The sequence below is a fragment of the Chrysemys picta genome, chromosome 5 (genome assembly GCF_011386835.1).
Source record: "Chrysemys picta bellii isolate R12L10 chromosome 5, ASM1138683v2, whole genome shotgun sequence".
NCBI classification, from domain to species: Eukaryota; Metazoa; Chordata; order Testudines; family Emydidae; genus Chrysemys; species Chrysemys picta.
In genome coordinates this window covers 93,435,381-93,460,322 of record NC_088795.1, presented here as the reverse complement: position 1 = coordinate 93,460,322, position 24,942 = coordinate 93,435,381, and the positions used below count along the sequence as shown (strand labels likewise).

Genomic DNA, 24,942 nt, shown 5'->3' with positions numbered 1-24,942 from the left:
TTACTGAAGTTTTACTTTACCGAGTTGATGATGTGGATACATGCTGTAATTTGAATGTGAGAAATTTGTCTCATCTTCTTCATCTATGGTCTGTCCTAATGAAAGTAGGCTGACACGTCTCATCTTCAATAGCCTGGGGGAGCTTTCAATAGTACTTCCAATATCCAGCACCACATCTCCAGAAATGACAGCAGGAACAACTTTTTTTAAAAACTCCATTTTTTGTTCCGTCTACTTTCCCAACCCTGATTAAACTAGCTGCACAAAACACACACCCAGGTGCCTATACAAACTTCCTTGAAGAATCAGTAAGGTGGACTGCTCGAGCTACTTTACATAGTGAAGTCATGCTAAACCTGGGTGGTGCCAAACACCAGCAGGTCAGCTGTTGGGAGGCTGATTTCAAAGCCGTTTACTGTACAGACTGATAACAAAACCAAATAAGCCATTAAGTTACTGGAATATACATGTGCTGATCAACTGCCGCACAACACAAAGTAATAAATTTAGCAGTATGATGATTTTAAACAAAAAAGTGTGATAAAACGTGTATATATATATATATATATATAAATGCACATTTATTTTTGAAATGTAATTGGCTCTTCATTTCAATTAAGTGCACAGGGAGGAGTATACATCTGCATTCACAGATAACACTTATCATTTAGAAAGTTCATTCCCCAGCTTTACAAACAGAGTTACTAACAGCTCCAATATTCAATGTTTTGAACCAGTTACATTCTTGTATAGCTTCTTACTGTACATTAATATTTTATTATGCTAATGCACAGAAAAATCTGTCTTTCTTCCACACTTTTTATATTTGGGAATAAAATCAGCAAATAATTAAAGACATAAATAAACCAACCATTTAAAACTAAAATTAGAGATCTATAAATATACTAGTGAAGTAGTTTCTTACCCCATCTGTGACTATGAAGAAAATGTCACAGCAGTCAGGAATTATTTGTACATTACCCCTTGTTTGGAATGTCTATTAATGATCAGACTAGACACTGGTAGAAGCTTATTTTCCTGATAACAGCAGCTCAGGATCTAAGTTATATTTTCAAAGCGTGATTAACAAAATTATCCAGCCCATGAAAGTTCTATTTTTAAGTACACAAAGCTATTTTAGAATATATTTTCTTTTAAAAAACTTTTCTCTCAAGTTCATCTTGAAATCTAGTTCTTACATAAATTCAGACATACTAAAACATACAGAATAGCCTACATAAAATATTGAGTTCTGGGTTCACAATGTAATGACCGATTATACAGATATTATCAAGTGACTAAAACTAAGGGCTTACTTACACTTGGGGCTGGTCTACACTGGGGGGGTGGGGGGGGAATCGATCCAAGATACGCAAATAGCGTAGCTGAAGTCAAAGCATCTTGGATCGAATTACCTGGGGTCCACACGGCGCGGGATTGACGGCCGCAGCTCCCCCGTCGACTGTGCTACTGCCGCTCACTCTGGTGGAGTTCCAGAGTCGACGGTAAGCGCGATATATCGATCCCAAATAAATCGATTGCTACACGCCAATACGGCAGGTAGTGAAGACGTACCCTTGAAATCTGTTGCAGGTTAACCTGAGTTATTTCACATTAAATTGCCTTGTGTCCACAAAGGTGGGTTTTTTTTTTTTTATAAAATCATCTGATGTTTTAGTGCACTTTATTAAAGCCACTTGAAAAAGTGAGTTTACAGAGACATGGGAATTTATCTGCAGCAAAGCAGGCGCACACGCATCCCCTTCTCAAAACAACTGATGTGCATTTGCCATGTCTGTCTTCTGGTATCCCACGTTGCTTTGCTGGCTTGGGTCATCCGGTTTACTTGCATGCCCTCTACTGCTCTGGGGTCATCCTGACTGGATGTCACCTCCCCCATTTAAATGCTGGCAAACATCCAGGTTCTGCCTTTTGGGATTCCAGCTCATGTGGAGTTCCCAAATCTGTGTCATACTCCCAATTATTGATCATGCCTCATGCTTCCCTGTGGCCTCATGCTGAGATGCTGGACTTCAATGCAGAGGAGTGTGATCAGGTAGTCACTTAGCACAGGTCTACAAGCAGCTATCACAACATATGTAGGATAGGAGCACTACCAGGACACTCTCCAGTGCCACAGTAAGGCAAAGGAGCTCCAGCTGGGGTATATGACTACGAAGTACTATAAGACCTGCACAGTACCAGCAGACAATATGTTTGCTGGGAATCGTACCACTCAACCTCAGTTGTGGACTCCTTCAAACCAGGATCTCATCAACCTGGTGAACCCCAGGGCAGACACCATCATGGCAATCCAGGAGGACCCTGAAACACAGCCAAATGATCAACCTGATCCATAGGCAGAGACCCAAACTGTTGAGGGGGCCAGTTCCAGTAACTATGGAATGTTGCATTACAACAGAACTGTACTCTAGAAGGGCTGAGGGAGGTCACTGAACAACTTTGTTTCAGGTATCATAAGGATGCTGTCAAATTGGTGTACGTTCTTTCTTCCTTCCACCCACTATCAACTGACAGCAAAATCTCCATATCTTTACTTCTATAGATATGTGAACACAAATAGCATTGAAGCACCATGTGGGCTAACAAGAGGACTATTTGAAGAAAGGCATTTTTATTATAGCGGTATATACAGAAAAGAAGAAAAAAAGAGTCTTGTTTCTGGATCTTGTTTCATTATGCCCTCAGCTTTGAATGAGCATAAATTGCACCCCCCAAATTGTGTTACACAGACATTTCTATAAAGAAAGAAAAATTGTAAGGCTTTTCAACTTCAGGAAAAAGCAATAACGTAGAACCTCAAAGTTATGAACACCTCGGGAATGGAGGTTGTAACTCTGAAATGTTCGCAACTCTGAACAAAATGTTATGGTTCTTTCAAAAGTTTACAATTGAACATTGACTCAATACAGCTTTGAGACTTTACTATGCAGAAGAAAAACGCTGCTTTCCCTTTTTTAGTACTTTATGTTTAATACTGTACTGTATTTGCTTTTTTTTTTTTTTTTTTTTGTCTCTGCTGCTGCCTGATTGAATACTTCCCGTTCTAAATGAGGGGCGTGGTTGACTGGTCAGTTCATAACTCTGAGGTTCTACTGTATTTTATAAGTGTTGGAATAGAGACTACCAACTGGACAATAACTTGTTTTTTTCTTTTTCCCCATAGCTCTGGCATAAGGAAGAGAGAAAGAGAGAGAGAGAGAGAGAGAGAGAGAGGAGAAGGAGGACGATGACGACAAGGAAATGGCTAGCACGTCACAGACTGCTGCTGGGGATGACTGAGAGGCTAACAACCCTCCTGGAGCACATGACTTTGAAGCATTCAAACACTGAACAGCTTTATGAATTCTGAATGCAGTTTTTACTGCTCACAAGCTCAGAGCATTCAACTTGGTGTATTAATTCATGCTAAAGTTTTGAAAATATGTTTACGTTCATGGTTCTGAGTCTTTCCCCATTCACTGAATTGTGCAGCACCACTGAATTGTCACAACATCCACAATGCACAAAGTAAAAAAAAGTTACAATCATTATATGACAATTCACACATACCACCCTGAATTTTCAATAAATGCATGATCACACACCTTAGGTACACTTGCATCAGAACATGTACACAAGACATGTTCAGTAATGGTCATAAAATTCCTTATACTCTTTACTAGTGACACCTACACAAAGTATGAGTGCAATGCACCCTCACTCTGTGCTCCTATGTAGCTGCATCATTTCATAGGAGCTTCCAATCCAGCTGTTCAAAATGTCCACCAAGTCTGTCAAACCACTGCCTCCATCCATTTGGGTCTCTCCCTTGCCTTCAAAAAAGGTTGTGCAAAACACAGCAAACAGATATCACAACAGTAAGATGTTTTTCATCAGCCTCCATCCTCGACATCAGGATCCTCCATCTAACCTTTCCATCTTCCAAATGCATATTCCTCAGTCATTCTACAAATACTCGATATAGTTAAACTGTTCTTATCTCCTACCCACATGTCCCTTAAAGGGCTTCATAAGCCAAAGATGGAGAGGGTAAGCTATGTTTCCCAGAATGAGTGGTAGAATGCGAGCACCACCAATGTCCATTGATACCACAGGTACCAAAGTTTCATTTGCCATTGCAGAAAAAAGAGTCTAGAGATTTCTGGAGTTGTGGACCTTTCCAGATTATCTCATATAAAATACCTTCCACAGTATTCAACTAGCCCTCGGAGCACCATGGAGAATAAACCTTTCTATTGATCAACTCTGAGGCCTGTTGTTGGGAGCAAAAAATCGGCACTGGGGTCCCATCAATGGCCCCAATACAATTTGGAACCCCCACAGTGCAAACCAGTTAACTGTCTATGCACAAGAAGTGGAAGATTGGACAAATGACCAGGGAGGAGTATAAAAATATTGCTCAGGCATGCAGGAATGATATCAGGAAGGCCAAATCACACTTGGAGTTGCAGCTAGCAAGAGATGTTAAGAGTAACAAGAAGGGTTTCTTCAGGTATGTTAGGAACAAGAAGAAGGTTAGGGAAAGTGTGGACCCCTTACTGAATGGGGGAGGCAACCTAGTGACAGAGGATGTGGAAAAAGCTAATGTACTCAATGCTTTTTTTGCCTCGGTCTTCACAAACAAGGTCAGCTCACAGACTACTGCACTGGGCAGCACAGCATGGGAAGGAGGTGACCAGCCCTCTGTGGAGAAAGAAGTGGTTCAGGACTATTTAGAAAAACTGGATGAGCACAAGTCCATAGGGCCGGATGTGCTGCATCCGAGGGTGCTAAAGGAGTTGGCGGATGTGATTGCAGAGCCATTGGCGATTATCTTTGAAAACTCATGGCGATCGGGGGAGGTCCCCGATGACTGGGAAAAGGCTAATGTAGTGCCCATCTTTTTAAAAAAAGGGAAGAAGGAGGATCCGGGGAACTACAGGCCAGTCAGCTTCACCTCAATTGCTGGAAAAATCATGGAGCAGGTCCTCAAGGAATCAATTCTGAAGCACTTTGAGGAGAGAAAAGTGATTAGGAACAGTCAGCATGGATTCACCAAGGGCAAGTCATGCCTGACTAACCTAATTGCCTTCTATGACGAGATAACTGACTCTGTGGATGAGGGGAAAGCAGTGGACCTATTATTCCTTGACTTTAGCAAACCTTTTGATATGGTCTCCCACAGTATTCTTGCCGGCAAGTTAAAGAAGTATGGGCTCGATGAATGGACTATAAAGGTGTATAGAAAGCTGGCTAGATTGTCGGGCTCAATGGGTAGTGATCCACGGCTCCATGTCTAGTTGGCAGTATCAAGCGGAGTGCCCCAAGGGTCAGTCCTGGGGCTGGGTTTGTTCAATATCTTCATTAATGATCTGGAGGATAGCATGGACTGCACCCTCAGGAAGTATTACACTAAACTGGGAGGAGTGGTAGATACATTGGAGGGTAAGGATAAGATACAGAGGGACCTACACAAATTAGAGGAATGGGCCAAAAGAAATCTGATGAGGTTCAGCAAGGACAAGTGCAAAGTCCTGCACTTAGGACAAAAGAATCCCATGCACTGCTACAGACTAGGGACCGAATGGCTAGGGAGCAGTTCTGCAGAAAAAGACCTAGGGGTTACAGTGGATGAGAAGCTGGATATGAGTCAACAGTGTGCCCTTGTTGCCAAGACGGTTAACAGCATTTTGGGCTGTATAAGTAGGAGCATTGCCAGCAGATCGAGGGACGTGATCATTCCCCTTTATTCGACATTGGTGAGGCCTCATCCGGAGTACTGTGTCCAGTTTTGGGCCCCACACTACAAGAAGGATGTGGAAAAATTCGAAAGAATCCAGCGGAGCGCAACAAAAATTATTAGGGGGCTGGAGCACGTGATTTATGAGGAGAGGCTGAGGGAACTGGGATTATTTAGTCTGCAGAAGAGAAGAATGAGGGGGGATTTGATAGCTGCTTTCAACTACCTTAAAGGGAGTTCCAAAGAGGATGGATCTAGGAGGATGGATCTAGACTGTTGTCAGTGGTACTAAATGATAGAACAAGGAGTAATGGTCTCAAGTTGCAGCAGGGGAGGTTTAGGTTGCATATTAGGAAAAACTTTCTCACTAGGAAGGTGGTGAAGCAATGGAATGGGTTACCTAGGGAGGTGGTAGAATCTCCTTCCTTAGAGGTTTTTAAGGTCAGGCTTGAGAAAGCCCTGGCTGGGATGATTTAGTTGGGGATTGGTCCTGCTTTGAGCAGGGGGTTGGACTAGATGACCTCCTGAGATCCCTTCCAACCCTGATATTCTATGATTCTATGAATTACTTAATTTGACCCCATGCCCTAGAATTCCATTGCCTTTCAGTAGGTATTCCACAAAGTACAGTAAAAAAAAATCCCAGCATGAATACAGCACAGCGACATAGTAATGGACCATGGAATGTCTGTCCAGAATGCTTAGCACTGATTCTGAAAACAATACAGTGCTGTGTGACTGCAATGATATACAGCAAAAATACACACCACATTATCACACAATTAAGGTATGTGCTGCTCGAGCAACACTTGCAGCAGATCACTTAACACAGGTACACAAAACCCACAGCAAGTTTCAAGTGTACACATGCCCTAAGGTAAATACCATCATGTATTTCACACTTCATAAGTATTAATCTAATTAACAAGTCCAGCTCTGAAAGAGAATACATTAATTTATTAACATTACTATGTAACACTGAAGACATTTTTTCTACCTCCAATAGATGAATAGATTAAAGTGTATGAAACCTTTAGGACCAAATTTTACTAAATTATCAAAAGTTATATTTCATATATGTAGAAAAAACAGCCTAGGTTTATGCTAACTTGAATTGTTAAAGTGAAGCTTATCACATTTACCAAGAAATGTAGACAGAGGCTGGTAAAGTGAATTCCCTGAAGGGAAGGATTTGTGAAATTCTGCACGAAATCAAAAGTTGTCTTTACAATATACTGTGGTCAGCGGGTTCCTGCCTAGAAAAAATTGCATAGAACACAAATCCACACAGAAAAACAATAGAGTTTTCAGATGTTTCCACCATAGGTATGTAGAATTAAATAGATTAATTACTATTTGTTTGATGCATTAACTATAGACCTACAATTCTACCCAGGGTTTCTTAAAACATAGTTAACTGTGATTACGTACATTTACATGTGTTTAGTTTATTAATACTGACCATTTTTCCCTGATGACTAATGGAAGTATGGCCCTCTACAAGTTGTTGGATGTAAGCAGCCCTTGGGTACTACATGAAGTTACTACCTCACATCTCATTGTATTTGTTACTCTAGGGCTAGGTCTACACTACCCGCCTGAATCGGCGGGTAGAAATCGACCTCTCGGGGATCGATTTACGACAATCGATCCCCGAATCGACGCTCTTACTCCACCAGCGGAGGTGGGAGTAAGCGCCGTCGACAGGAAGCCGCAGAGGTCGATTTTGCCACCGTCCTCACAGCGGGGTAAGTCGGCTGCGATACGTCGAATTCAGCTACGCTATTCACGTAGCTGAATTTGCGTATCTTAAATCGACTCCCCCCTGTAGTGTAGATGTAGCCTTAGGCATGTTTGGCAAGGAGGAGGAAACCTTTATGTCCTCCACTTATAGATACATAGAATGGTTCATAAAGTCCCAGATATACTGTAAACTAGTGTAGAATATGTCTGAATGCATTTGTGGGTCTAGCTGCCTTTCCTTCTTCAGATGATACATGGCCACGAATTACTACATAAACAATAATTGATAAGGAATTACATTTCTTTCTAAAGTTTGGGTAATGACATGACTACTATACTATTAAAATGTGCACTTTTTTATAGACCCATTTAATACACACACAGGGCATAAATATCCGTTAGAATTTACCACACCTTCAAAGTCAATGCATCTATCTTGATTTTGTGAATCCTGGGCTTTCTAACCATCACAGAGTCAAATGAACTACTTCAGCTGAGAACACAGAGTGAAAGCGCACACGAGCTTCTATAGTTAAATAGTTACACTGACTAGTCACAGACATAAAGCTAGACATTCCCATTTTTGCATACACATTGCATGGTTAAAATCTGGCATCTAGATTTGCAAGTCTATATTCCAGCACCCAAACAAAGATTTAAACATTTAAGGAACTTTCAGAAAGAATCTATCAATGTACGTAGCCTCCTGCAATCAGACCAGCACCTCGCAAACACACATGAAGATCATGCAGTGCTATGGGTTGAGCAAAAATTAGATCTTCAAGTAAAATGAGTGCAGGTAATTCTACATGACTGAAATCCACAACTAAAGTTAGATTGTCTTCAAAAATATTAAAATATATTGACAATCAATATAGCTGAAATTCTCTCTTGGGGGGGAGGGGAACGACATATTAGCAAGAGCATTTAAGGATCAAGAGTCATGATTCTTCTGGGACTAAATTTATCCATTGATATCATCTATTCAAAAGAGGTAAGTTTTCTTGGGTAAAACGAGGAGCCCATAACCTTATTTTCTACAGAATGTAAGTTTCATGTTCCAGCTTCCTGGGACAAAAGTAGAACCCAGCTGTTTGTCCTGGGCTATGTGTACACTTACTAACATTTGAAGAGTCATGCAAGGGACAATTGTCTAAATAAGAGGGGGCCTAGGGGCTCCTACTGCCCCAGCCACTTGGCTGAATATGCATTCCAGTAAATGTTAGGATTTACAAAGCATTTATATTTAATAGTCACAGCTTCTCTATGAGGGTAGGCAAGTAGTATTATCTACATTTTACAGATGATAGAATTAACACGGGGGTGGGGGAACTTATCTGACCATAGCTAGAGGCATGACACGTTCTACGGACTGCTGAACAAAACACAGGACTGAGTGCAAGGATTTGTAACATGTGACATATCATTGAACTGTCCCTCCTTTCAGCCAGAGGTCAGACTGACTGCTTAACAGAGGAGCCAGCTCAAATGCAGTTAGCTTGGGGGCAGTTTATGGTACAATGAGTGCCACCAACATCCCCCACACCACAAACTGATCTTGTTTTCTTCTCAAACCAGGGGGACATGTTCCTATAGTTTTCTGCAAAAAAACCCTTAAAGTGGGTCCTAAATATGTCCATTGTCTAGTGGACTATCACAGGGTCCACACAGGCTCTCCCACAATTGTGCCTGCACTCTGTGTTTAGGCTGTTTAATAAAGAGTGTTCACTCCCTCTTTTGTTGAATCACCCCAGTGTCTTTATTTATAGTGCTTGTGCAGATCCCCCAGCAGTTAGTGCCCCACAGACCCTCCCCAGGGTCTCCTGGCCCTTGAGGCTTCCTTATTAGCAAGGAGATAGAGATACTGCCCTCCTGTCTCCTCCCAGGCTAGCCTCCCCACTGAGGTTTGCCCAGTGCTTTTATAGCCCAGCTGTCACTACTTAGCCCAGCATGTTCATCTGAGCCAGCCCTCATTAGGGCTTGCAGCTGGGCTCCCTGCTGACTACCTGCATCTCTACACCTGGCCTACTGGCCAGAGAGCAGGCTGTAGCCAGTATTTTGGCAGGGCTTTAAAGGGGTTTTACCCCTGCCCTATGAACATTTTAAGTCTAGTGATTGGTTAATACATTTATTATTAAGGCTCTCTCACCTTCGCAATGAAGCACATTATAAACTTACTTAAAAAAAAAAAAACAATGCTGAGGTTCTCTTTTAAATTTCTAGAGCCCAAATTTGGGGTGAGCCTCAAAGACCAGTTCTGGCAATAATCGGGAGCTTGTGGGCTTCCCACACCTAGAGGGAGTTGGGAAAGGACAGGGGAGGGGGGGGCAAAAATTTAAAATTACTTATTAGCCAGAGGCAAATATGAAAGATAGTCTACACCTTTCTCAGAAGCTGATACCAGGGGAGGAGGAAGACAGACAGTGGGAGGAAGGTTTCTCACTAGGTTTTCACCCTGAATCTTGTGAATGGGCCTCCCGTAATAACTTATTTATTAAAAACTCTTTAGTGATTTAGTCTACTTATTAAGTGTATGTAACCTGTACAACACAAAGAACCATTTGGGATCTTAATGAGAAGTTAAGGAAGTCAAATGTACATTTAGTTAAAATTATAACATGCACCCTTCAATCAAGAGGCTTACTGAATGCAACATGAACCTGTCCAAATAAATCACTTCACTTCACAATAATAATCCTGTCCTGACTTGTTTATTTCTTTTTTCCAGAATTAGAACTAAATTCAGACCTCTGGTATACATATGCTAAATCATCAGCTAGAGCACTATGCTCTCCCAACCCTGTACAGGTTTTCACCCTTAAATGAGAGTCCAGAAAGTCACAAGTGAAGTACATGAATAGTAATCCAATCATCATGCACAATAAACTGCAACTGTTTTATTCTATACTATATAACATATATGCATTTATCTGTCAAATTCATTTTTGAAAGATGACAAAGAGATATAGGATTTCTGCTACATATTTTTCTAATGAGCTCAATCACACGTTGAATGCAGTTTCATATTTTGAGTTATTTTGTAAAGCAAATAACTATATGAGGCACACACTTAAAACATGCAATCAAAAAGCATTTCTTAAGACATAATAATGATCTCCCTAAGTGAAGGGCACAAATAAGCTAAGAGGAAGTACAATGAAAACTGCCCGCCAGAAATCTTTGAAGATTTTTATAAAAAGAAACCTAGGCAAAAAGGAAATGCCTGGTACATAATGTAACTGGTTGCTCAAACTTGTTCAAGGAGATTTTCTACTTGCTTCACATGAGATACAGCACATTTTTCCTCGTGCAGCTGAACATTCATGAAATGTACTAGGCTGGCAAAATGCCTCTTGTTGTTTCAATAATCTAGTCCAATAAGTATATTAGAAGCCTAACAAATGTGAATATCGAACAGTCTACTATTGTTTTAAAAAGGAGACCCTGAAAAGTTTTCTTTGTAAATTAACTAACTGCAGAGAGAAAGGTAAGGAGAACATTCAGCACAATTTTTTAAAAAGTTATCTTTTGTTATACATCCCAGAATTATAGCTGACTAGCTCCTGCTTCACTGTGATCCTAATATGCACCATTCAGTGATGACATAGCTACCAAAGAACCCTGTAACAGCATGGAGCCAGGTGGCGAGAGGGATGCAGGGGGAAGGAAATCAAGTAAGTGGCATTTTTAAAAGCTATGTGAGATAGTTTTGCTTCAAATAAATTAAGGTCAGTTGCACACTGGATGCTCTTTTTCTCTCTCTTTTTTGGGGGGGGCGGGGCACGCTGATGCTGTTTAGGGCATTCAGTAAAGAATCATACATTGATTAAAACATGCGCATTAGCAGGTCACTTTTACACAAAACAGTAATATTTTCCCCATTCCTTCTGCAAAGTATAAGAGACCAAAAGCTAAGAGAGCACCAACTTCATGCCATCCTCTAGGACCCTGCAAAAGCTCCTCCACTGAAGAGCCATGGTGAGCATCTGCAGGTTTGGGGAGTTGCATAGCAATGGAACCTGGGAGCAGTTACTTTGTACTATACTCCTGCAGAATACTGAGCCCAAACCAATCTAGTTGGATATTAATGTTTCTTCAAACATGCACTGATTCTTTGTTTCTTCTAGGCTGCCATTGTACAGCCACAGAAGGAAACAGCCACAATCACCATGTATCCCAAAAAGAACATGCTGCAAAGGCAACAAGGAGTCTGGTGGCACCTTAAAGACTAACAGATTTATTTGGGCATAAGCTTTCGTGAGTAAAAACCTCACTTCTTCGGATGCTGCAAAGGGTAGCTGTTGTACAGAGACAGAAACAAAGACTGTTTACAGATCTCAGGAGATGCACTAGTTTAGGTCTGAAGCTCTGCTCCTTCCAAGTAGGGTTAGATGGGAAACAGTTACATACCTGTTCAATAACTGCTGTTCTTCGAGATGTGTTGCATATGTCCACTCCACTTTAGGTGTCTGCGCACCAGTGCACTGGAGCTGGAGAACTTTTTCCCATAACAGTACCTGCCACCGTCATGGATCTGGGTGGGATGTGAATACAAATATTCATGTCCTACTAGATCTCTCTTTTTGGTACACCTAGATGTGGGAGTCTACCAAAGGACTTTGGTAGGCTACAAAAATAGTCTCATTAATAGGCAGAGCCACCCTTACCTGGACCTGATGAATGTAAAATGTCAATGAGCTTATGAGTTAGTCCAAGATACCCATCAATGTGGATCCCTAGAGAGATAGCAACCCTCTTCATAAGCTCCTAGTATGTCTTACAGTGATCAGTGACCAGAGAAGACAACTCAGATTTAGTAGCCTCATCTAGACAATGAGGTGGTGTTCAGAGAAGGCATTAAAATGTCTGAGCTGGTGGATAATCTGCAACAAAGGAGGAGGTGCCGGAATTGGAGGTAAACCTTCCTTTGACTGAGTACCAATATTAGTACCGAGGATGTTACCAGCCAGAGGCTGGCATTTGGATGGTGATCATGCATGGACGTCAGTACTGAGGACAGTACTGGTTGTGGAACAATGCCTGGATGGCAATCTTGTGATAACATCAGTACTGAACATGGTATCAGATGGGAAAAGGCACCAAGATGATGATCTTGAAATCTGGTGCTTTGAAGTTGGCCTTGAATCTAGGCAAACTGCCCTAGGGTACCAGAAGGGTAAATGCAGCATCTGGTATGGGATTAGGGACCTATTCCATGGCAGTGTTCCCACGGATCTGCATGTGTAGGTCCTGAGAGCTCGATCTGTGCATCAAGGATCAAGAGGATAGTTGAGCCCTTGTACAGAAGGATTCTGATCTGTAGGAACTCTCCTCCTAATCAGAAGACAAATCCATGTTAGAATGCCAGGGTGGGGCAGTACCCAGCGGAGAAACATGTGAACAGGACCATTGCTGGCAAAATAAGGGCAGCACTCAAAAGATTTGAGGATTCCCGATCAGCAGTACTGAGCGCCTACCATGATGGACAAACACCAGAAGCAGATGGCACCAACACAGGATCCACCACTGACAGCACCTCTCTAGAAAGTACGGAGGCTGTTAGAGCTGGTACCCATGTAATTGAGAGAGAAGCAGGAAACGAGTAATCCTGCCTGAGTAGTGAATCTCGTACCATCAAGTATAAGAGGTCCCTTGCTGCTGCATATGCCTGAGGTATTTTTGGTGCTACCAAAGTTCTTTGCAAAGTCGATGCTGCGGACTAAGATGGTTCTGCAGACAAAGTCAGCAATGGAGTTGGTCTCAACAGCACCTCTTGAGGTGCCAGAGTCGACAACTCAATACTACCAGAGTGTGGTACTGGTGACCATCTTGCTAAAGATGCCCTAAGCTCCGTATTTGTCCTCTTCTTATGGGAATCTCATAACCCCTGAAGAAGATGACTTCTTGAAAACAGGGGTACCAGATTTCTTCTGATGCTTGTGGGGCACCAGACAGGTAGAGTGATTTATTCTATCCAGCTCATTTCTGTGTGGGACTCTGCCATGTCTGGCAGTGCACTGCAGAAGGATGTGGAGTCTGAGTCCTCGTGCAGAGAGAGGCTTGGTACAAAACCACCTCCATCAGAATGTCCCTGAAACAAACCGCTGTCTCTTTTGGTTCAGGGTTTGAATCCCTTACAGATGAGGTATTTATACCTAACATGACCCTCACTCAGGTACTTTAAGCAGTTGAAGGGAATCAAGAAATGTCACACAAGTTTGAACTGTTGGGTTTCCAAACAACTACATAGGAAAACACTATATAAAGGAAGAATATGGCACCAATTAAGGAGAAGAGCTTCATAAGTTATTAGTCACAGACACAATTTTAAACACAGATTTAAGATCACAAAAGGAATTTATGTACTTTACAGCCTCCCATAGTAATTATTTCCTGCGATGAGTTTTAATTGTTGGCTTCAAATTTCAACTTATTTGCCTTAAGCACTGAAACAGGTATATTACAAATATATACATAAAACACAACCATAATAAAAAACAATTACAATGTAAGTAATCTTCTTGTATATAAACATCTTGATTTTGCTTGTGTTTTGGTTTGTGCAATTGGCAACATCTGTAGTTAATTAGAAATAATATAAGTTGTTTTAAGACAGAAGTGTGAAATTGGTTTGCACACAGCACTGAAAAAAAAGCAACAGTTGTGTCTTCTATAATTCTCTACCCATCTGGTTACAAAATGGGAAAATGTATACTTTCTCCTTTTCTTTCGTATTTTAATTTGAAATACTCTAGAGAAATTAGAGAGAAAACTTGAAAGTGTCTTTACAAAAATACTGGAAGGAAACAAAATTTTAAAACGCAAGTCTGAATATATTAAACATGCCATAGGCACAAGAAAACAGTGAATAAAACATTCCAAGTAATCATTTCATGTGTTGTGCCCACAAAGTTCCTATCAACTATGCATTATAAAGAAATCTTTAGTTTGTATCATGGCTGCCAACATAACCTCTCTGCCTGACACTGTCCCACCCAGGTTTGGCAAACTAATTCTAGGTGATTTCAGTCCTAACTACGGTCCTAGGTATTGTGCAATTTCTGCTGCATTGGTGGCCTCCCACCACTAGGTGTGTAAATCCAGACAGGGCAGTACACTTCCCTGTTCTCCAGCCCTCTGAAGGCTTTCCCTTCATTTCTCCCGCATTCCTCTGGTTTTCTACCAGATGGTTTGTTCTTAAGACTTCTGGCTCTTGGGACTGGGTAGGGTTATTGTACAGTCAGCTGGGGACAGCTATGGTGAGGTCAGAAGAGGCAGGCAAGAAATTTAGTTGCAGAGCAGGATAATATATCATAGAGAGCTGCTGCTCAATTGCTGTACATCATTCCTACCGAAAAATAGACCTGTTATTACACCAAATAAGTGTTGAAGATTGGGGGGCTGGGGGCAGAAGCAAGCTTGGGAGGAACCACTAGAGAGAGAGAGAGAGAGAGTATGTGTGTGTGTGTATATATATATATGGATGCTCAGGGGAACATTATATTTAGAGAATAAGAGAATTAAATTTGGAGGGGAAGTCATCAGGGCTCAAATTAAACTAGATTACAAATCACACCATGTCAGCAACCTAGTACCCAGGCTGCCATCTTGTGCTCCAGAACAGGAAAATTTATACTTGACTACCTGAAAGTTCCCTTTATTCTAGTACAAAAGTCTAATGACCCTCTTTTGGATCTTTAGCCCCTTTGCAGTTTAGGGGGTAAAAATCAGAGCTGTCAGTCACTGACAGGGAGGGAATGGCCCAGACCCTAAAGACCCAGCCAGTTTGAGATAACTGTTGCCAGTTACCCCTATGCAGTCAGGAAACTCTGCCTGCAGCTGAGGAAGTGGGGGGCGGGGGGGGGGGGGGGGGAGAGAGACAAAACCAAAACCCCACTCCACTAGCTCAATCTCTTAATCTTTATTAATAATGGTCTGGTCCTGCCTTCTAAGTTATGAAAGGATTGGCTGCCCAAATGAGACATCTGTGGGTCTCCTTGTGAAGAAAAATCCTAATTAAACTTTTTTTTTTTAAAAAGCCTCTAGTTCAGGGGTAGGCAAACTTTTTGGTCCGAGGGCCACATCTGGGAATAGAAGTTGTATGTAATGCTCACAAAATTGGGGTTGGCGGTGTGGGCTCCAGATTGGGGACAGAAATGAGTTCAGGGAGCAGGAGGGGGCTCTGGGTGTGTGTGTGTGGGGGGGGGGGGGCTCCAGCTGGGAGTGCAGGCTCTGTGGTAGGGCTGCGGATGAGGAGTTTGGGGTTTGGGAGGGTGCTCTGCTCTGGGACCAAGGGGTTCGGAGGGTGGGAGGGGGCTCAGGGAGGGGGTTGGGGCGCAGGCTCTGGCTGGGGGTGCAGGCTCTGGGGTGGGGCTGGGGGGCTTGGTGTGCAGGAGGGTGCTCCGGGCTGGGATCGAGGACTTTGGAGGACTGGAGGGGGATCTAGGCTAGAGCAGGGGGTTGGGGCGCAGGGGGAGGCTCAGGGCAGCGCTTATCTCAAGCGGCTCCTGGAAGCAGTGGCATTTCCCTTCTCTAGCTCCTAAACGGAGGTGCGGCCAGGCAGCTCTGCATGCTGCCCCATCCGCAGGCACTGCCTCTGCAGCTCCCATTGGCTGTGGTTTCTGACCAATGGGAGCTGCAGGGGCAGCTCTTGAGGTGCGAGCAGCATGCAAAGCAGCACATCATGGCTGCCCCTACACATAGGAGCCGGAGGAGGACTATGCCGCTGCTTCCAGGAACCACATGGACCAGCCCCTGACCCTGCTCCCTGTCTGGAGCTCCACAGCGGGGCAAGCCCCAAACCCCACTCCACAGTGGGAGCTCGAGGTCCGGATTAAAACAGCTGGCATGCCAGATGCCGCCTGTAGTTTGCCTCTCCCTTGCTCTAGTTGATGGGGCTGTAAAACAAATTTATAATCTACAATTGCACCTGCCTCAGTCTGCAGAGTCTGAGAGGTATAAATAGTTCCCATTCATCTCCATGAAAGGGATAGTTAAAACTTCCAACCTGCAGGTATCTCTGCACTGCCAAGAGATGTGTTCTTAACTTCAGTCAGCTAAACTAGCTTAAAATATCATTCAAAATTTGGCTTTTAAAAAACTCACATTAGCAGCTCTGGTTAAAGTCTACAGAGGAACCTGGGGTTGAAATGAAGCTACTATCCTGAGTTACAAGCAGCAGCAAAAGTTACTCACCTTGTGCAGTAAAGATGGTTCTTCGAGATGTGTCCCCCATGGGTGCTCCACTATAGATGTGCTTCGTCCCTTCTGCTGCTGATTGGAGAACTTCAGTAGCAGTGTCTGTTAAGCTTGCACATGCCCAGTCTCTCATCCTGTCCTGTCACAAGGATAGTCCGGGTGCACAGGATAACCCTGCTCACCTTCTTCTCTACCATAAAGTCATTGACAGGCACGCCGAAGTAGAGGGGAAGCAGGTGGGTTGTGGAGCACCCATAGGGACACACATCTCGAAGAACCATCATTACTGCACAAGGTGGATAACTACTTCTTCTAGTAGTGTCATAGAATCATAGAATATCAGGGTTGGAAGGGACCTCAGGAGGTCATCTAGTGCAATCCCCTGCTCAAAGCAGGACCAATCACCAACTAAATCATTCCAGTCAGGGCTTTCTCAAGCCTGACCTTAAAAACCTCTAAGGAAGGAGATTCCACCACCTCCCTAGGTAACCCATTCCAGTGCTTCACCACCCTCCTAGTGAAAAAGTTTTTCCTAAGTGTCCCTAAGAGTGCTCCACTACAGGAGACTCCCAAGCAGTATCCCCTCTGGAGGGCTGGGACTTCAGAGTCAGGTCAGTTACGGATGACAGCCCTGTGGAGCCGAAGATGGCATCGGAGGTGGAGTCCCCAGTGATCGCATAATGTTCTGCGAAAGTGAGGACTGATGCCCATGTCGCTGCTCTACAGATCTCCGAGATAGGGATATTCTTGAAGAAGGCAACAGATGAGGAGATCAACCTTGTGGAATGTGTACAAACAGCATGTGGAGGGGTCATATTGTGAATTTGATAACATTGTCTGATACAGTTCAAGACCCACTTGGAAAGTTTTTGGGCTGATATTGCCGAGCCCTTGAATCTTTCCGCAATTGAGAGGAGAAGTCTGGGGGACTTCCTGAAGGCCTTTGTCCTGTCTAGGTAGAAAGCTATGGCTCTTCTGACACCTAGAGTATGAAATATAGCCTCTCTGTTGTCTCAGCGAGGCTTGCAATAGAAGGTTGGAAGATGAATCAACTGGTTCTTGTGAAATGGGGAGGTTACTTTGGGAACAAATTTTGGAAGTGGCCTGAGTCTAACCTAGTCCCAAAAGAATACCATATTGCGGAAATGTGCTATCAGAGCCACTATTTCCCCTATTATCCTGGCTGAAGTAATTGCTGTCAGAAAGGCTGTTTTCATCAAGAGGTAAGTGAGCGAACAGGTGGCCATGGGTTCGAAGGGAGGCCTAGTCAGTCCCTTCAGTACCAGGTTTAAATCCCATGTGGGAATAGGACGCCAAGGTTGTGGACAGAGGTTTATAATGCCCTTGGGGAACCTTTTGGTGGTCCAGTGTGGCAGCACTGAGTACCCCTGTTATAGCCGCTAGGTGGACTCTAAGAGAGCTTATGGACAGCCCCGATCCTTTTAGTGCCAGTGCATAGTCTAATATGTTTGGAAGAGTGGTGGATGTCAGGGAGATTTGTTGGAATGTACACCAAATCTGAAGTCTGGATAATTTTGGCAGGTAAGTACATAGTGTCAAGGATTTTCTGCTGTATAATAATACCTCTTGCATCTCCATTGAACAAGAGCTCTCTAGGTGTTGGAACCAAGGAGTCATGCCTTGAGACAGAGAATCACCAAAGTTGGGATGTAGGGTATGTATGTCCTCTGTTCTCTGAGAGGAGATGCAGAGTGACAAGGAGAGATATTGATGGGCACGTCGCGAGTTGTGACAGGTAAGGGTACCAGGTCTGTTTCGGCCACATTGAGGCGATCAGAATGATGCGTGCTCCATCTCTTTTTCCTCCTACTATTGAAGGTCCTACTGAAGATAAAAGGAGGAAAGGTGTAAAAGAGTCCCTGTCTCGGGGGAGGACGAGAGCATTGCCTAGAGAGTGATGTCCTATCCCTGTTCTGGAGCAACAGCATGTTGTACGGCCGTTTTGATGTGCGCCCCACCCTATGAATGATGCGTTGGTGGTGAGAAGCAACGAAAGAGGACTTTTTGCATGAATGGGATCCCTTTGCAAATGTTGGCTGGGTTTTTACATCAATCTAGGTAGGTTTTTACCCCTAGTGGACAGTGACAGGGCTCTGTCTAGTTTGTCCCTGTCTGGTCTGTAAACCGTGCTGAACCACATCTGAAGGCACCACCTGTGGAATCTGGCATATATTTCCACTGTGCCTGCTGCAAAATGCCCTAAGAGTTGTAGGCAGTGCCTGGCTGATAGGTGTGGCCTGTTTTGGATGGTGTCTGTGAATGTGACTAGAGAGAGAAATCTGTGCTGTGGCATGAGGGCCCATGCTCAGACAGTCGAGGTCGGCACCTATAAACTCCAGGCACTGTACTGGAATGAGGGTTGATTTGTGGGTGTTGATCTGTGGGCCAACCTCTAAACAAGTTCATTGCAGCTTTGGTGACTCAGTGAGCCTCTTGGAGAGACTGGGCTCTGAGGAGGCAACCATCCAGGTAAGGGTAAATGATGATCCCTTGGGTGCGTAAGTGGGCGGCCACTACTGACAGAATCTTAGAAAATACTCTCAGGGCCAAAGATAACCCAAAGCGGAGTACCCTGTACTGGTAGTGATCTTGTTCCAGTGCAAATCTGAGAAATTGTGTGAGAGTTAGCAAGACTGAGATGTGAAAATATGCATCCTGGAAGTTGAACCAGTCTCCCTGTTCCAACACTAGAATGATCGTTGCTAAAGTGACTGACTCAGTCCCCTTTCCTCTTGGGTATTAGGAAATACCGAGAGTAGAACCCTTTGCCTTGTAGATGTTGCAGTACTGGTTCTGTGGCTCCTAACTGGAGGAGACGGTCTACCACTTGTGGTAGTCTCTCGTAAGGAGGGACGGGGATGGTGTTGTGGAGGGGACAAGGAGGCAAAGTGGATAGAATACCGATGGCGAACAATCTTTAGGTCCCTTTGGAACACTGCCAGATGGTGGCCAAATGGGTGGTAGCAATGGTCAACTGTAGCAGTTGTGGGGAGTGGTCTATCGGCACCTCAACCAACACATCAAAACTGGTGCTTAGATGTGGAAGGCTGAGATGAGGAGAATTGCTAGCCAGATGGTTTACATCTAGAGAATTTGGTTTTCTTCCTCTGTGGCTCATAGTATCATTGAGACGGGTATTGGGAAATGTGTGGCTTATGCTGGGGCTGTAGACTAAACTTTCTCTTTTGTCCTGGCATGTAGATGCCTGATGAATTGAGGGTGGTCCAAAAATCCTTCAAAGTGCAAAGAAAGGCACTGGTTTTCTCCGCAAAGAGCTTAGTGCCCTCAAAGGGAAGATCTTGGATAGTTACCTGCACCTCCTTTGGGAAATCTGACAGGTGGAGCCAAGAGGCACATTACATCACCGCTGCCATGGAGATGGCTCTGGCTGTAGTATTGGCCAAGTCAAACACAGACTCTAGCATTGTCTTTGCTACAAGCTGCCCTTCTTGGATGATGGCCTTAAATTGTTCGTGATGCAACTCAGGCAAGGCAGCTGCTCAATAAAACTGTTCAGCTTCAAGTAATTCACATAACGTATTTCGCCATAAATGCTTGAAAGTTGACGATTCAAAACTGAAGCGTGGCCAAGTGCACCTACCTGACAAATAGGTCCAGACACTTCCAGACCCTATCGTGGGGGGTGGTCCTCATGTGGTGGTGATGGCCACGAGAATTGACCACCAGGATGGAGTTGGGTGGAGGGTTGGGAAAAGAGGAACTCTGTTCTCTCACAGGAATGTAGTACTTTTCGTCTGCTCACTTGCAAGTCGGTGCGAGCAATGCTGGGGTCTGCCAAATGATTCTCATGGGGTTGAGAAGAGCTTCATTGATAGGGAGGGACACTTTTGAGGAGGAAAATGAATGAAGGATGTCCAGGAGCTTGTGGTGTGTATCCTTGACTTCCTCCAGAGGTATCTGGAGATAGTCAGCCTCTCTCTTCACAAAGTCCTGGAACAGGCGAAAATCATCCACCGGGAATGGGGGGAGGAAGGGGGGAGATGACAGCCTTGTATGGGGAAGAGGATATAGATTTTGGGGTCACCATCTCCTTGACATTGCCCTCACACTCCTCAGAGATTCCATCTGAGGGCTCTGAAGCCCTGGATGCCATAGCTGAGGAAGCATGTCTCAAGGACTCATGGGTGGGACTAGAAACTCCACAGGCATGGTGGTAGTATGTAGTCCGGGGTCCCAGTATCACCACTGTGGTGGCAGTGACATGGAGCCCATTGGTGGTGCTCATTGATGGCTGTACCAAGACCATGGCTGTACTCAGGTCGAGCCATCTGAGGATATGCCCCGGGGCCCTGCTGGTATCAGGCACCATAGGGTGCTTGGGAGGAGTACTGAGATATCCCGTCCTTCAGTTCACTATCTGAGTCCACACTGGAGAGTGAGGGAGCATGGCAAGGCAGCGGGGAAAATCCAGTTCTGGGTGGAGACTCAGTGAGATCCTGGTGCTGAGGAGGAGACTTTGGTACATGAGTTACATAGAAGTTCCTCGAATGCCGGAATTCCAGCAGTGCCAACCATCTCAGTGCCACTGGAGAGGGGGAGGGCAGGCGGAGATCTTATCCGCACCAGCCATTCAGGTACCAGATGAGGCGTTGGTACCGATGGGATATTGCATACCAGTGGTGCCTTGGAGTGTCCTCCATAGTTGTCGTTGAATTGGTGCCCGTGTCCATTGGGTCTGTGGGTGTGTCAGTGGCACCTGCTGCCTTGAGCTGTGGGTAGCGGGCTTGGCCTGTCTCGGTGCTGACAGTACTGAGGATACCGAGCATGCTCAAAATGGTTTGCAGCTAGCTCCTGGTTCACTGTAGGGACTTCCTGCTCTCTTTTTCAACTTGTGAGGGGGGGTCGGCAACTGATTTCCTCACCCATAGCCCTTGGATGTTGAGGGCTGTGGGGAAGACTCACGTTTGCGTGGAGACTCTTGGCATAGGTCCGGAGAAGGTCTGAGAGCTGCCGCCATGTATATAGTCTTCTGCCTCAGCTCTCTGTCCTTGAGAGACCAAGGTCTAAGCAGCTGGCAGAGAGCGCACTTCTGAGGAACATGTCCTTGCCCAAGGCAAGAAATGCACTGTGAGTGTGTGTCTGTGACGGGGCTAGCCTCAGTGGGTGGGAAAGGGTCCCCAATGAGAACACACACACTTTAGAATATTAGGACAAAAATAAAAGACACTAGAGTAACTACTACTAAAAGCTAGGCTCTCGGCTACAAAGAAAGGATGAGATAATAGTTAATAATGGACTGCTAATAGCTCTGTCTCTAGCCGGGGAAGTTGAGAAGGAACTGAGGGGGGTTAGCCCACATACACTAATTAGCTGTGTAGCAGGGCATGAGGAGAGATGGAGCATGTCTGGACTTAGTGGACATTGCTACCGAAGTTCTCTGATCAGCAGTGCAGGGACGCAAACACACCTACAGTGGAGCAACAATAGGGACACGACTGGAAGATTGGAGTGTCTCGACTGCTATTTTAACCTTAGTTAAGAATACCTTTTTTAGTGGGAGATGAGGGGTTAGAAGACAAAGTGAATGACAAAACAAGGGATACCAAAAAGAATGCAGAATTCATTTTGTAGTTAAATAAACTTTCCACAACCTTAGTTTCATGGTTCTTTATTTTAGCGCTGAAGTTACCCAGCTATAACACAAATATATTGTTCCTTCATATTTATTGTTTAAAGTTATTTAAATCAGACAGAGTGACATACCTTGAAATGATGGATATTTGAGAAGTATGGCATTAACCTAGATAGCCAGTCAGGATGATTTAAAATGTCAACATTGAAGCAAATTCGCTGTTGAAAAAAGCATGTAAGGAGAGGGACAATCATAATAAAAGTTTATTTGTACAATCTACCATGAGTGATATTTCATTTTAGTGCTGTGAGTGGGCAACACCTGGAAAAGTATCTCATTTAATTCCACCCAGCAAAACTGATCCATGGAGCCAAAAGGCCAGAGGGAAAGAGTCCTACCAATGGAGACCCAGTCCCACACATCCAGTGGGGAAACACAAGCACAACTCTCCAACTAGACCACCCTTTCCACTCAACAGCAGAAGGCGCATGATCTGCTCTGGTGATGGGTGTGGGGTTAGGAGGATTCTTCCTTGGCTCTAATAGTTAATGATTTTCCTTGTGCTAGACATTGGCTGCAGATTTCTATTTGTACATCACTGCATCAGGTTTTCTTCATAAACTTGAGGGTTAAACAAAGTTTAAGATTCTGGTATCAGATAACAAGAAAATAGGGCCCCAGGCATATGCCTGTTATGCATATATGCCTTATTCCAGCTATTCTTATGGGTTTATCTGAACCCCATTGCGAAGGGCAAAGCCTCAGGAGCACAACAGATCACTTGTAATCCCGTTTTATAGAACTGCACATTGCATTATGAGTATCGTCTCATTTTGGCATCTCCAGTAGGCAGAGCTTAGTCTGAGTACAGTTCAGATTGTGAGCATTATCAGTTTCAGGGTAACTACACCTGTATTTCCCCCATTGTGGTACACTAAAGGCACCCACTTTAGGCTCCCAGCCGTCACCCATCTTGGGTGTCTCACTTACTTCTAATGCAAGGTTCTTTAAGGTTGCCCGCTCCCTACCTACATAGTGATATTCCCAGTAAACCAGACTGCCCTAAAAGGCCAACATCTGCATATTGCTTTCTCTCCAGTGGCTATGACCAGCATATTGCCTGAAGTTACGACACAGCTCTTTCTTAGATAGCACATTTATTAAGCTGAAAGCATTACAGAGAAAACATTAAAAACCAATAAAAACCTACCCACATGCTAAAAAGCTTACCAGAGATCATTCATCTGTTTTATGCAGCCCTAGTAGATTAAGTCTTCCAATCCCTCTGTAAGGATTGGGGGCCCCTCTGGGACAGAAGGTTCTGTTTGCTGGATGAGAATCAGTTTAAACTCAGGCTATTTATTCAACAGTCTTTTCTTTTTCTGTTGAGCTCTGGCGAATCCAGTTTGTACGAGTATATGCGAGCATCTCTAGGTAGTGGTACTTCTCTGAAGATATTACAACCTGAGTGAATTTGCCTCATCACCAGACTGTTCTCTCCCTTGGAATTACATACAATCCCTGGCACACAATGATACATACATTTAATACAGTAAGATCTCCCAAAAGATATTGCAGGAAATTGCACTGATACAAGTGGAGCTTGGGAGAGTACCACTACTTTTCCTCCCTCCCCAATTTAAGCCCTGGCATCACTATTTGGGAGAAGAGAATTGACTTCTAAAGGATGAGGGATACTAGGGTTCAGGCAAAGAACAAGAGTTTATTGGGGTATGGGAACACACAGGGAGGGATCCTAGATAATTGGGGGGAGCGGAATCAAAAGTAGGACAAAAAACAGGAAGAAGTCTGGAGGCCCCACTGATGTACAGAGGTGGAGGAACACAAAACTACTACCTTTCTAGTGGAGAAAGTGTGTAGATGCCCCCTGAAAACACAAGGAGGGATGGGGAGGAAAAACAGGCCTGCTTCTGCTCACTGAAGACAGTGGAAAAAAGGCAGAGGGAAGGGCCTGCAGGTGTTGGGCCTTCCCACAAGAAAGGAAGGAATTTCTTAGGGGAGGGGTGTTTATTTGAGGAGGGAGAGGCTCTCCATGGCTTCCAGCTGCTTAGCTAAACACCCACCTGCGAATTTACATTCATATTTAAACTGCTTAATAATTCCTCTGGGTGCATGGTAACCTAAACTTACCTCACTGCCACACATCACAAGTTACTTGTCACTCTAGGGCAGTGGCTCTCAACCTTTCCAGACTACTGTACCCCTTTCAGGAGTCTGATTTGTCTTGCGTACCCCCAAGTTACACTTCACTTAAAAACTACTTGCTTACAAAATCAGACATAAAAATACAAAAAAGTGTCACAGTACACTATTACTGAAAAATTGCATACTCTCTCATTTTCACCATGTAATTATAAAATAAATCAATTGGGATATAAATATTGTACTTACATTTCAGTGTATAGTATATAGAGTAGCATAAACAAGTCATTGTCTACATGAAATTTTTGTTTGTGCTGACTTCGCTAGTGCTTTTTATGTAGCCTGTTGTAAAACTAGGCAAATATATAGATGAGTTGATGTACCCCCTGGAAGATCTCTGCATACCCCCAAGAGTACACAAACTCCTGGTTGAGAGCTACTGCTCTAGAGCCTGGCCTTCTTTGTAGCCTTTTCCCAGGAA

General features: G+C 43.9%; 1 protein-coding gene across 21 annotated transcripts in view; it reads right to left on the bottom strand.

Annotated features, from left to right (window-relative positions):
• Positions 1 to 24,942, bottom strand: part of FRYL (FRY like transcription coactivator) — a 411,199-nt gene that overhangs the window by 337,441 nt on the left and 48,816 nt on the right. For 14 of the 21 annotated variants that reach the window (XR_010601883.1, XM_008163530.4, XM_042841874.2 and 11 more), the window contains exon 1: positions 21 to 351. The exons of 6 other annotated variants lie outside the window; for them this stretch is intronic. Coding sequence is in view for 14 of the 15 variants with exons in the window: in XM_008163530.4 (XP_008161752.2) it covers positions 21 to 219 (199 nt within the window). In the remaining variant the exon portion in view is untranslated. Of the gene's footprint in view, positions 1 to 20; positions 352 to 24,942 lie in introns of those variants that run through there. One more of the 21 variants, XM_065598071.1, reaches the window with a different exon arrangement.